Here is an 11,517-nt window from a genome sequence, read left to right on the forward strand (position 1 = left end):
GTTTACTCTATTATGCATAAATTTACACATCGATGTACAGTGAAAGTAGCATTTGTTATTGCCATTATATTTATACCATGCCATAGAAAATAGGGTTCATATTTCAGTTCAGCTGTTTTTTATTTTGTTTCTCATTTTAAGTTTTTTTCACTGTCAGGTCTTAATTGGTATCACATCGTCAGGCAAACCTCTGCGTGGATTTAATGCCAAAGAACTTCTTCCTGCAGAATGTCTTTCTTCTCTGGTGGGTCTTTTGAGTGAGAGTAATGTGAAAGCAAGTCTCCATACAAAGACTGTGGTCCTACTCTTTAATTTAGGTGAGTACTACAGTAGTTACTAGTTAATAAAGTAATGTTGTGTTGCGAGTAATATCTTAAAGCTGAGTTTTCATACAGGGACACAGAGAAAAATAAGTACAGTTGCTGGTGTCTCTATTGTAACACAAGAGAAAACATTACGTTCATCTGGAATAAATAAATGGAATTTAAATAAGCACTTCTGGTTGCTTTAATTCATGTAACTGTGATGATTTTTTTCAGCAAATGATAGAGAGACAAGAGAGATCCTTCACACGACATATCACCTCACATCCACACTAGCAGCCCTTCTTCACAAGCATCACCTTGCATCTAATGAAAAAATGATTTTACAGGTACTTGCTTTATTATATGTATAAATATTACATCCTACAGTCTATTAGTATAAATCTACAAGCATTCTATCACAAATGCCGTTCTCTGATTGGCTACACTACGCACTATCTATTCTGTGATAGATAGTGAGTAGCGTAGCAATGTGCTGTTGCTTAGGAAATGATGGTCGCTTCTTGGCGTTTTCGAAGTGTCTGTGAAGAGGATTTAGATAAAGTTTTCAACGACTAGTAGATTTATACCAAAACAATTAGATTATTTATTCTCGATTTCTATGCGTGATAGTTGACTTGGGCTGAGCCCTCGTCAACTATCATGCGATAGAAATCTTGAGCTCATAATCTAATTGCTTAATAGATACCATGTATAATACTAGCTAAACATCAGGTATAACTGCATTCTGATTAAGGAGTGGTGGCTTTAGTCATCTCCTGGAGAGAGATTTCATGACTGATTATCAAATAACAGTAAAATATTTAAATGTATAATTTATAAAGCGTTGGTGCTACCTGCCACTGAAAATGATCTTCCTCCAAAAGTGAACACCATAAAAAGTGAACATATGATATACATTCTGATTTGAAGACTTGATTGATCATCGTAGTTATGCACACAACTTAAGCAGGTGTAAAACTAAAGCCTGAAAAAAAATTCAGGCCTGAATGGGATTCAAAGCCATGAGCTCTGCAATACCGGTGCAGTGCTCTACCAACTGAGCTATCAAGCCAACTGGGAGCTGGTTATAATTATGATTATGATTATGATTATAATAGTATTAAAAAGTGGAATAATGATTATATACATGAAGCTCTACCGAGACTTTTATAGTATCTGTGATAAGCACCTAGCCATTTGCTTGGTAAGCACCTAACTTCAATTGGCACATAGGCAACAACAAGCGAGAGGGCATTATTTTGGTTTCTATTGGGCTTGTGTTCCATAAATTGTTTTTAATTAAAGTTTCAAATGTCTTGTTTCTATTTCAGTAGAAAAATAATTGAAGTTGTTTATTTGTCATTGTACAGTTCTACATGGTTTTTATCATTTATGTACAACTAGTTAGAGATGAAGATCCACATTTTTCTTTGCTGGTGGATAGTTATTTTCCTAGACACGTTACATTTATTTTTAAAGTCTTTAGGTCATGGCATGTCATGTACACCTACTTACACATATCTTCAATTTTTCATTGTATTTTATGAAAATAAATTCATTATCATTGGACTGAAATGAATGTATATTAAGAATTGATATATATTTGTCTATGAACACTTTTTTTGTCATTCTTTATAAGTGTCTGCAACTATTAGAAAGAGTCACTTATGGCTGCAAGATTACAACACCAAGTGGATACATTGAGGAATTGATCAGATATCTGGTGACAAACATGTGAGTAAGACTTGGTAACAGTTACATTGTCGGTGTTATACACGTACTTATGTACACAGCTACATGTAGCTGTGCAAGCAGGCAAGATGAACCAAATCCTGTGCTGTGATTGGCTACCTGAGTGGGCAAGATAGCGCTATCTTGCCTGCTCAGGATTACCTGCTGTGTCCCGCAAAGAAATAGTGTTCTTTTTCCGTATATTATAATGCGTGTAAATCCTTTATTGACCATGAAGCTTGTTTGGTCAAGATGGCCCCATTTCAGTCCATAAACACACAAACAAAGAAAATGGCTGATATCCAGCCACCTTGACTGAACGAACTTGGCCAGTAATCCATACATGATTGAATATCTTGTATAGCTGACATGTACTACAACCATGTTACTGGACCTGGTACAAATTCAACATCATACTACGCAACAAGATATTATTTAGTATTAAAATTTAATGTATCACATATTAATGAGTAATTAAAATTAATTATTATTTTGGATGATTTTCCCAAAAATCCATACATGGGGCGTGACTATATACCATGTACATATGCATGAATTGAATTTTATTGTGGGTGATTGGTTTTCTCTTTTTAAATCCTACGAAAAATTTCAAAGTGCTATTCAGGATTACAGTACTACTACAGCAAAAAAGTCTCAAGTTAAAAATTCATTTAATACTGTAATAGTGACAGTTTATACCACAGACATAAATTAGATTGATGTGTTGCAATTTTTTAGAAATAACACATGTGTAAAACTTAAGTCTGTTTATAAAAATGTATATATCCTTTTTTGTTTCATTTACTGCAGACAGAAGCCAGAGTCAGACCTAACTATTCCCTGTTTAGGCCTGTTGGCAAACCTTTGTCGACATAATCTACCAATCCAGGCCCATGTCAAGGCACTGGTAAGTACAAGTCAGTTTTAATACACTCTTTCATTTTATCATAATGTTTCATGTAACTAGAGACCAATGTATTTCACCCCTTAGCCCTTTGTATATCACTATTTATAGTACATGACATGTACGTATGACTGTTGAACTTGACTTTTCATGGTATTAGTACATTGAGAGTTGTAGTTTCTCAACTAAACTATGACCACTTTCTTGTTGCAGGAGAACATTAAATCACTTTATCGGACTCTGATAGCTTTTCTCTCACACAGTAACCTGACGGTGATTGTTTTTGCGTTGTCCATTTTGACAAGCTTATCACTTCACGAGCAGCTGGGGGAGAAGGTACTTGTCCTATAGTCTATAGATGTACAGACATACATTATTTCTTCTCAATTAACAGTGCATACCGTACACATGTATTGATATCATATTTACAGTTCTGTCATCCTAGCTGGATAACAAACTTGACTTTAGTGAACATATTAAATTAATTAAATTAATGTGCTTAACGGCTAACTCTAAGATCAGTGTACCGACAAGGATGAAGTCGAGCTGGTTTCAGAAAAGATCAAGTTTTGTCTATTGAAATCTGTAATCCTTCCCAGGCCTAACTTCTGTTCAATTTTATGGTTATTTATAAGTCAGAACATCTGATAAGTGCAGAAAGAAAACAAGAGAGGGGTGTTTATTATTAATAATACTACATCAAGTTATGGCAGTTTGTTAGAGAAAGCACACCTGTCAACTTTATACATGTACATGTATAATAGAAGACTGCTTGTTAACCTGGTAGAACTGAAAGATGATAAATGTGGATCAGAATACACCTTATGTAGTTCTTAAATTTTCATATAATTCTTAAATTGTACATACTTTAGATATTTATTCTCTAGATTGTTACATATGATACTGGGATTTTTAATGTTAATGTTGCTTCACTTTTCATAGTTTAATTTTTCTGGTTTACCAACTAGCTGTTTAATCCCAAGAACATCCACCAGACTTTTCAACTTGTGTTCACATTTCTTATAAATGGTGAGGGTCCAATGACAAGACGATCTTCAGTGGACTTGTTTGTTGACTTACTGGCCAGCCCTAAGATTCAGCAGTCTCTTCTCATGTAAGTGCCTTGTACACATGGTTCTGTAGTTTGCAAGTTTTTTTATTGTTTCTACAGGCACAGACTATTTACTTGTGCATGTACATATATCCATGTTAAATTTATGACTGGAGTATGACATTTGAGTGCCAATTGTTTCTGACCCCTTGTCTAGCTTTGCCTTGTAATTAAATTATCATAACAAGGTTCATGGTTAATAAAATTTAAACATTGTACAGTGTTTCCCATGATACATGTGCAGTAGGTACAAACCTGTACCTAGGAAATCAAACTTTTAGTTAATTTGACATTTTCACTGGCAGCCTTAAACCATTTCAATTTAATTTTTCTTTCAGACATGAACACTTAGCTTTTTATTTGGAACAGATTTTGGCCTTGCTTCACTTAAATCAGGCAGAGGAAGCAGGGAAGGTAACAAATTAAAATGATTATCATTCTGTTGAATGTTTGTTGCCTTTATTTGCTTTAAATGTGGTATTTTCACCATATTTGTATTGATTCACATTCAGTTGCAGGGATGTAGTTATGAAAAAACTTAAAGCCACACAGTAGCTTCTTAAAGTGCCCAGCTGGCTTGTCTTGCGTTTGTACCAAAAAGTTTGCGTAAGCTTTCTTTCAGCTGACTCTTGGCTACATCCCTTGTTCTGAATCAGTAGTTTGTACAATTATCATAGCAGTGCTTCTGGCATTTTACAATGTACATGGTATGCTGTGACAGCTGCATGCATGACTGACATAGTCTGCGGTAAAAGGTGGCACAAGGAGCTACAAAATAAAGATGTCTTACTTGAGAGATAAATACTAAAAACAGGCAAAACTAGCAGTAAAAACAGAGTTGCTGTTACAAGCAAGAGTGTCCTCAGAAATTCTTCACCAAGGATGCTTCATGGACTGTCTTTTAGATCTAACTAATGAACCAACATCTGGATGAATTCTTTTTTCCACTTGAAAGGTGTTTGAGCTGCTATTGACATTCTGCTCAGTGACTGGGTTAAGAAGTCTTGTGTGCAGAGCTCTGTTCACTCCTGCAAGCTCCAAACCAAAGGATCCAAATGTAAACAGTGCATATGATGTTGTCCTATACTGGGCCAGTCAGTCAGTCGAGACCCACTCCACTGTGTCCCTAAAGGCTCTTGATTTCATTAAGGAGATTTATGAGGTCAGAATTGTTGAAATTTCTAACTTTATGTCACAAATTGAAGTAATTGTGTACACATACATATACTGTAGTTGCGAAGTTATCACATTTTTGTTCACTGGACATTGATTTGAATTTAAGCAGTCTAGGCTATGTGCATGGACATGGTAAGATTATTAAAAGCACAACTAATACTACAGTGTATGACCTACCTTTTTACAGCATGCAAAATGTCTCATGTCTCATGAACATTTGGGAGCTTGATTATAGTACAGCCACAGTAGACAACTTTCTTGCTCTCCCAACACTCTCTCACTCAATCCTGGAATGCCCAGTGACACATAGTGTTCTCCCAAACATACACTTAATTTCCTATTGTGCACTGCATAGATTGTAGGAAAAATGGAACAGGGACCATAATCTTGATGTATTTTATATTCCTAGGGAATTTTATTTGGAATCAGTTAGTATTCCCAACAAAATCAGCTCTTTAACATCTTTGCTCATAAATGTTATTAATTCAAGCCACAGATTGGTCTTTTAATATGTACGGTGGACTAAAAATCCTGTAGATGCACGATATTGTTGTCCTATCTGCTAAACTTTAAAATTAGGAATGATTATAGCTCAGTAATGGGATACCTGTGCCATATTTCAATTTTTACCAATGTATTAATTTGCTATTGCTGTTGTTTACACCAGGAACTTGTTGATGGTGGCCTGTTGAATCAGTTATCTCCCCGCACATGTGATCTGGTGCCGGTACTGACCCAGCTACTCATACCACCAACAGAGATTGACGGTGCTGTGCTTAAACAAAAGTGTGCACAGATCAACAAGGCCTTAGAAGTTCTTAGTGATATCCTTGTTAATTTGAACCGATGTATAATTACATACAATTTCTGTATCTTGTTAGATCTTGCAATCTCCACACAAAGCCTATTTTCTTCCAGTTTGTAAAGTCTTGATGAGGGTTGACAAGATCACAGTAGTGAACTTTCTTTAACTGGTAATACTGCTCTGTTTTGAAGATTCATTGAAGAACATTGTTTTAGGACAATTGAAACTTGATTACTGGTGGAAGCTGCTGGAATACCAATACCAGCACAACAGTGTGGGAACACGAAGTACTCTTGCACTATCATGGAGGTATAGTACTGTATCCTTGTCTTTTTTCTCCTAGGAGTAAAAATGGGTCTGACAGAAGTATGGGAGAATGCATGTAAATGGATACAAGTTGACAAAATATTGGGAAGCAACCTTCAGTTTCGCCATGTTACAGTGAATTTGTTTGTTTAAGCTGGGTTGTCATTGTTCGATCATTAGGCCTTGTAGGATTCTTCGCTTGTGAAAAGATTGGGCCGTGCAGAGTGTGCGCCAGCTAAACAAATACAAAGCATTCTCGCGTAGGTGACGGGCAGGTACAGTGTCCTGTTCACAGTCATTGCATGTGTTTGAATGTTGATCAGTTCGCACCTGCACATTCCTCATGGTCTCACCGATGTAGTTTTCACCGCAAGAACAGTCTCCTTTGTAGACCTCATGTTCTCTATGAGTGTTTTTGTCTTAAAGGTTGAAGAGGAAGTGGGGGGATGCTTCGGAAATCAGACCCTATGAGAGACTTAGGCTTAAACCTCTTACTTTTACAATGCATAGTTCAATTTGTTGACAGTGAATGAATTCTGATATTTTGTGATTTCAGTTTAGAGGGTGTCAACGTTGTACTTCAGATGTTAGACTTGCTTTGCAAATTGAAGAATAATGTCAAAGGATTAAAGGTAGAGGCTTTTGCTGCTGGTTGGCTGAAAAAAAAGCATGTTTCTCCGACTGGTTATTAGACTATCTCTACTTCGCAGACGCTCCTTGTGCTCGAATCCAATAACGTGAACTTCATAACTGATCTCTGCTGTAAATGAACAAACTTATTTTGTTGAAAACGCTGCTTTTCTTACCACAGGGTCAGCTTGCTTCTGCGTTACAAGACCAGCGGCTAGTCCCATTCTTGGCACGCTCGATGAGCAGCGATTCGCGTGATAGCGTCCAAAAATCTCTCCGGATTCTCTGTGAGGCAAACAGCTTGCCAGACGTCCAGGCCATATGGTAAACTTCGTGAAAATCTAACGAAAATGTCATACACTGCACGGAATACGTATGAACTGTAGGCATACCCTGGCCAATCATTGGTCGTACTGAGATTTGAAACCTCCTTCAGAATTAGTTTGAACTGAAATCACCGTGGGGCTATAGCGTGAGGGTGTTCTAAGTTGTGTTAGCTAAAATATGATCTTCTACTCGACATTTTTAACGTGAATTTTTAGGCTGATTTTGTTTCTTTCCCTTGTAGTTCAAAGCAGATCTACTGAATTAAAAGTTTGTATATCTGGCCATAGGGACCCCAGAATGGCTGTCAAATAATTCTTAATTCAAAACCCTTTTGGCTTCAGGTTAGGGGATTTAATCGCCTCAAATAACGCAGCTCGCGAGGAAGAGATGACCCTGTTAAGAAGACCCGCCGAGACAGAACTGAGTCCCCCGTCATCTCCTCGGCACCAGGTCTCTATGATCAACAGCCGGAACTCGACTGCACGATCAGTAGGCCAGGATCACGTTCCAGTTAAGATAACAGCTCCTCCAAAGAACACACACCACGATGCAAACATCGAGTCCTTAATTGAGAAGATGAAGTCTGGATTAGAGGTTTGGTTGATTAGTGTACCTTCGTGTTCCTTACCCTAGCGTACCGTTGAAAAGAAAAAAAAACCTTTATTTGCCCTCGGCTGTGTTAATAGCACAAAGGCTAGTGGGGCCTTACAGAAATACCTATATATACCTAGAAATAAGATTGTCAGTCAAACGATATCTTTTTGAGTTTATTTGTCATAGTCTGTTTGCGTCGATCAGCAATCCTTGCCGGAAAAAAGGGGTTAATTTTTTTCTGGTACGTCAGTCTGTTAAAGTGACGTGTATCAGGCGGAAAAATGGGCAGCCGAGTAAAATATTTGTAATGCACAAGTCGTGGGAGTCTCTAGCGTGCTCTTCTTCTGTCTTCGAGTGAAGTACTGTCATAGCATTACATCGTCCTGGCTGGCTTCCACGAATAAATCTTACAACAAACAACGAACTCTTAAACACCTCATGTTGGCAGCGATCCGGGGTAGCATTCCAAATGTCAATTTCTAAGTTCCTTCCGCCAATAGGAAAAACATTGCACGGCTAAAGGAGAGTTTTTAAATGGGATGCAACGTAAGCTTCGTAGCTCACTTTATATTTCTGCTTTTGGCCTCAATTTTCTTGTAGATTAAGCCAGATCCTCACGCCTCTGAAATCATGGACATATACGAGGCTAAAATGGCAGCTCTGGTGGTGAGTGTCTCAAGTTATGACCCATCCCTTCCTTAAACCTTCAAAGTTCAAAAAACGTTTACATGAAGTTCAAAGAGTTTCATACTTCACTCTATAGACATCAGGGGACTTCAACATTGTGTTTTGTTTTCAATTTCAGACGAAGGAAAGTCATCTTCAAGATCTGTTGGAAGCAAAAGCTCTTGCACTGGCCCAAGCTGATCGTCTCATTTCGCAGTACAGGTGTCGAAGGGCCCAATCGGAGGCCGAGGTATGACGATGATTTTTTTGGGAAGTAATCTGCTGCCTTCGACAGGGGTCGTTTTACATGCTTTAAGTTTTAAAATTCTTCAAAACGTATTTATGCTGTTATAATTTATCTTTTATCGTTTGGCTTTTTCTCTGTTGCAGTGTGCGAAACTTATGCAGCTCTTACAGACCACAGAGAAGAAAGCAGAACAACAGGCAGAACAGGTTTGGCTCGGCTGATCAACATACATTTGTACTAAGACACTAAGTGATGCAAGTCAAGTAACTTTCGCATGGGAACAGGAGCCTTAGCCCTCTTGGTCTCACAAAATGAGCTTTACAAAGTTATATATGTATCTCGCTTGACAGCACATTTTAATATACATCGGGAACACTTTTTTCTGTTACAGATAAATGAACTTCTTCAAGCTCAAAAGGCTGCCACGAAAGAGGTATGTGATTTGTTACGTTATTTTGTCTTCTCCTGCCTTGCTCATTTTGCCATAAATCAAAGTGTCACGCTACACTACCATGAAGTGACCTTCCATGGAAGAAACCTTCAAATAATAACTTGTTGAGGTAAAAAAACAAGTAAAGTTGAACTAAGCTAACTCGAACTCGTTTATTTCAAACTCAGACCTATTTCCTGTAGATTAGCCCTTGTTTTTCCAGTTATTTACTATCAGCTATTTCGAACTATTTTCGATAACAATCAATCTACGCTGACTTAGTGTTTTGTCGCAACCACTCATCATCACTTCTTCATGGTTTATATGTTGTAGATGGAAGTCATGATGAAACATAATGAAAACCTGAAAGTTGTCGCTGAGGAACACGAGCAGCTGAAGATTGCCTATGCTGAGCAGTCACAAAGGTACGTTTTTGTTCAGTCCTTCTTTCCGCCATGTTCGATTAATTGAACTACTACTTGCTGTGACATTTTGTGTAACATTCACTGCTCATCTTTTTTCGCTTTCTTTTCAGACTTGAAACAAGCCAGCGCAGTCTTATGGCGGCTCAAGATGAGCACAAAGCCCTGTCAGACTTGAACGAGATGTTACGGCGACACAACGATAACCTTAAGAGTCAGCACGACTGGTAATCATGTGCAGCTTTCATTGTTTACGATTTCAATTCTAATAAATTGTAAAGATATTGACCGCGTTGTGGCTATTTCCACAGCACGTCGAAACAGCTCCAGGAGCTTGAACTGGAGAGGAAAAAGATTGTACAACAGCTCAAAGAAAAGGAAGCCAAATGCCAAGGTATAACTATCATGTCTTAGCAGTAAGCTCTATTGATTCCTACTGCGCTTGTTAACCATAGTGTACGGATCTTTTGTCGATCATCTTCCCTGATGGCAAGTCGATTCAGAACTTACGAGTGCTTTGAAACTAACCTGATTGTCTAGTTGAAGGGCTTCAGGTTGTCTTGAAACATTCAGTTTAATTTAACCACACTGTTAAACAGTGTAATGTTAATGCGTTTTTTTGTTTTAGTACCATTCAGTCTCCAAGCGACCTTTGCAATAACTGGTCTCTCAATGAGTTTGTTTGTTGCTCGCTTATTAACGTAGCCTTTTTTCTAGAATTGAGTTGCAGTCACTGACAGATTGTAGCATTTAACAGCGTCTTTAAACTTCCATTCATTTCTTTTGCAGAGTTGACCAAAAATGGCTAGAGATGTTTAATTCCATACTCGATAGTCAAGACCTGGCCAATAGTAAGCTGACGTTGTTTTACCCATTTCTCCTTTACAGAACTCCGTAAATCCCTTCAGAAACAAGAGGAAGAGAGGAAACAATGCGAAAAGAATATCGACGATCTGCAAGAGAAAAATGAATCACTGAAAAATGATTTAACAAAAGCGGAGAAAGAACGGAAGGAATTATCGCATAAGGTTGGTGCTTATGTATAGGAAGGGATGGGTGGGTGGGTGGGTGGATATGGAGTGGAGAGTGGGGGAAGTAGACAGAGGAAGGTGCTTGAAAGATAAAAGATCTGGTGCATACAGGAGAGACTAGCCCACTTAATATTGCAATTGGTAATTTATTTGCGTGGCCGGGAGCTTTATCTTGCAATAATTTCAGTTTTGCAAATTTGTACCCCTTGCAAAAAAAAAAAAAAAAAAAAAAAATAGTTTACAGGGATGTTCTTACTAATCTCTAACTTTCTCTTGACGCGTTCGCAGCTGTCGTCGTTGGAACTCATCTGTCGACAGAACGAAGACGTTATCAAGAAGCGAGAAGAAGCTGTCAAGGAACTACAGTCTGAACTGGATCGCCAGGCTCAAATCGCTGCCATGATTCATAACTTAAGCAGCGGCAAAGTACCGATCAGTAATTATCGCGCAAACCCCAGCTAACGTACTTGCCATGCTCTGTCATTTGATAAGTCTGTGATCAAACCTTTTTATATAGGATGTCTATGAACCATTGGAGAAGGCACTCATGAAAGCAAATTACTTGTACATAGATAATTTATTTTTATATCTGATGGGTCTCAGACCAAATAGATAGCCCCAAACCAACCTCCTCAGCACGAAACTCGTAAAAGAATCACCCGTAATTTATACAATACGAAATTATTTTGTAGACAAATCTTGCTAACAGAATGAAAATCTTGCTATTTTAATGAACGAAAGATTAAAATTTGCTCTCAATGCAGGCAATTGATGTTGTGTTGTTTGTTATTCATTGACACTTGTGGAAACCGTTGTGTAAACTGGTTTAATA

At 37.8% G+C, this 11,517-nt stretch overlaps 1 protein-coding gene across 1 annotated transcript in view; it reads left to right on the forward strand.

The window, feature by feature from the left end:
- LOC110047414 (protein CIP2A homolog L-like) overlaps positions 1 to 11,453 on the forward strand; it is a 12,253-nt gene extending 800 nt beyond the window's left edge. Inside the window, exons 2-23 of the mRNA XM_020753160.2 lie at positions 158 to 317; positions 540 to 652; positions 1,945 to 2,039; positions 2,847 to 2,943; positions 3,154 to 3,276; positions 3,909 to 4,054; positions 4,390 to 4,465; positions 5,007 to 5,213; positions 5,895 to 6,051; positions 6,209 to 6,341; positions 6,895 to 6,970; positions 7,150 to 7,292; positions 7,637 to 7,889; positions 8,490 to 8,555; positions 8,695 to 8,805; positions 8,946 to 9,008; positions 9,194 to 9,235; positions 9,566 to 9,657; positions 9,768 to 9,881; positions 9,966 to 10,048; positions 10,543 to 10,682; positions 10,974 to 11,453. Coding sequence (XP_020608819.2) covers positions 158 to 317; positions 540 to 652; positions 1,945 to 2,039; positions 2,847 to 2,943; positions 3,154 to 3,276; positions 3,909 to 4,054; positions 4,390 to 4,465; positions 5,007 to 5,213; positions 5,895 to 6,051; positions 6,209 to 6,341; positions 6,895 to 6,970; positions 7,150 to 7,292; positions 7,637 to 7,889; positions 8,490 to 8,555; positions 8,695 to 8,805; positions 8,946 to 9,008; positions 9,194 to 9,235; positions 9,566 to 9,657; positions 9,768 to 9,881; positions 9,966 to 10,048; positions 10,543 to 10,682; positions 10,974 to 11,147 — 2,664 coding nt within the window. The 3' untranslated portion in view covers positions 11,148 to 11,453. The remainder of the gene's footprint in view (positions 1 to 157; positions 318 to 539; positions 653 to 1,944; positions 2,040 to 2,846; positions 2,944 to 3,153; positions 3,277 to 3,908; positions 4,055 to 4,389; positions 4,466 to 5,006; positions 5,214 to 5,894; positions 6,052 to 6,208; positions 6,342 to 6,894; positions 6,971 to 7,149; positions 7,293 to 7,636; positions 7,890 to 8,489; positions 8,556 to 8,694; positions 8,806 to 8,945; positions 9,009 to 9,193; positions 9,236 to 9,565; positions 9,658 to 9,767; positions 9,882 to 9,965; positions 10,049 to 10,542; positions 10,683 to 10,973) is intronic.
- The last annotated feature ends 64 nt before the right edge of the window (positions 11,454 to 11,517 follow it).

The sequence above is a fragment of the Orbicella faveolata genome, unplaced genomic scaffold, assembly GCF_042242905.1.
Source record: "Orbicella faveolata isolate gen_17 unplaced genomic scaffold, um_ofav_v1 contig_1, whole genome shotgun sequence".
Classification (NCBI taxonomy): Eukaryota; Metazoa; Cnidaria; class Anthozoa; order Scleractinia; family Merulinidae; genus Orbicella; species Orbicella faveolata.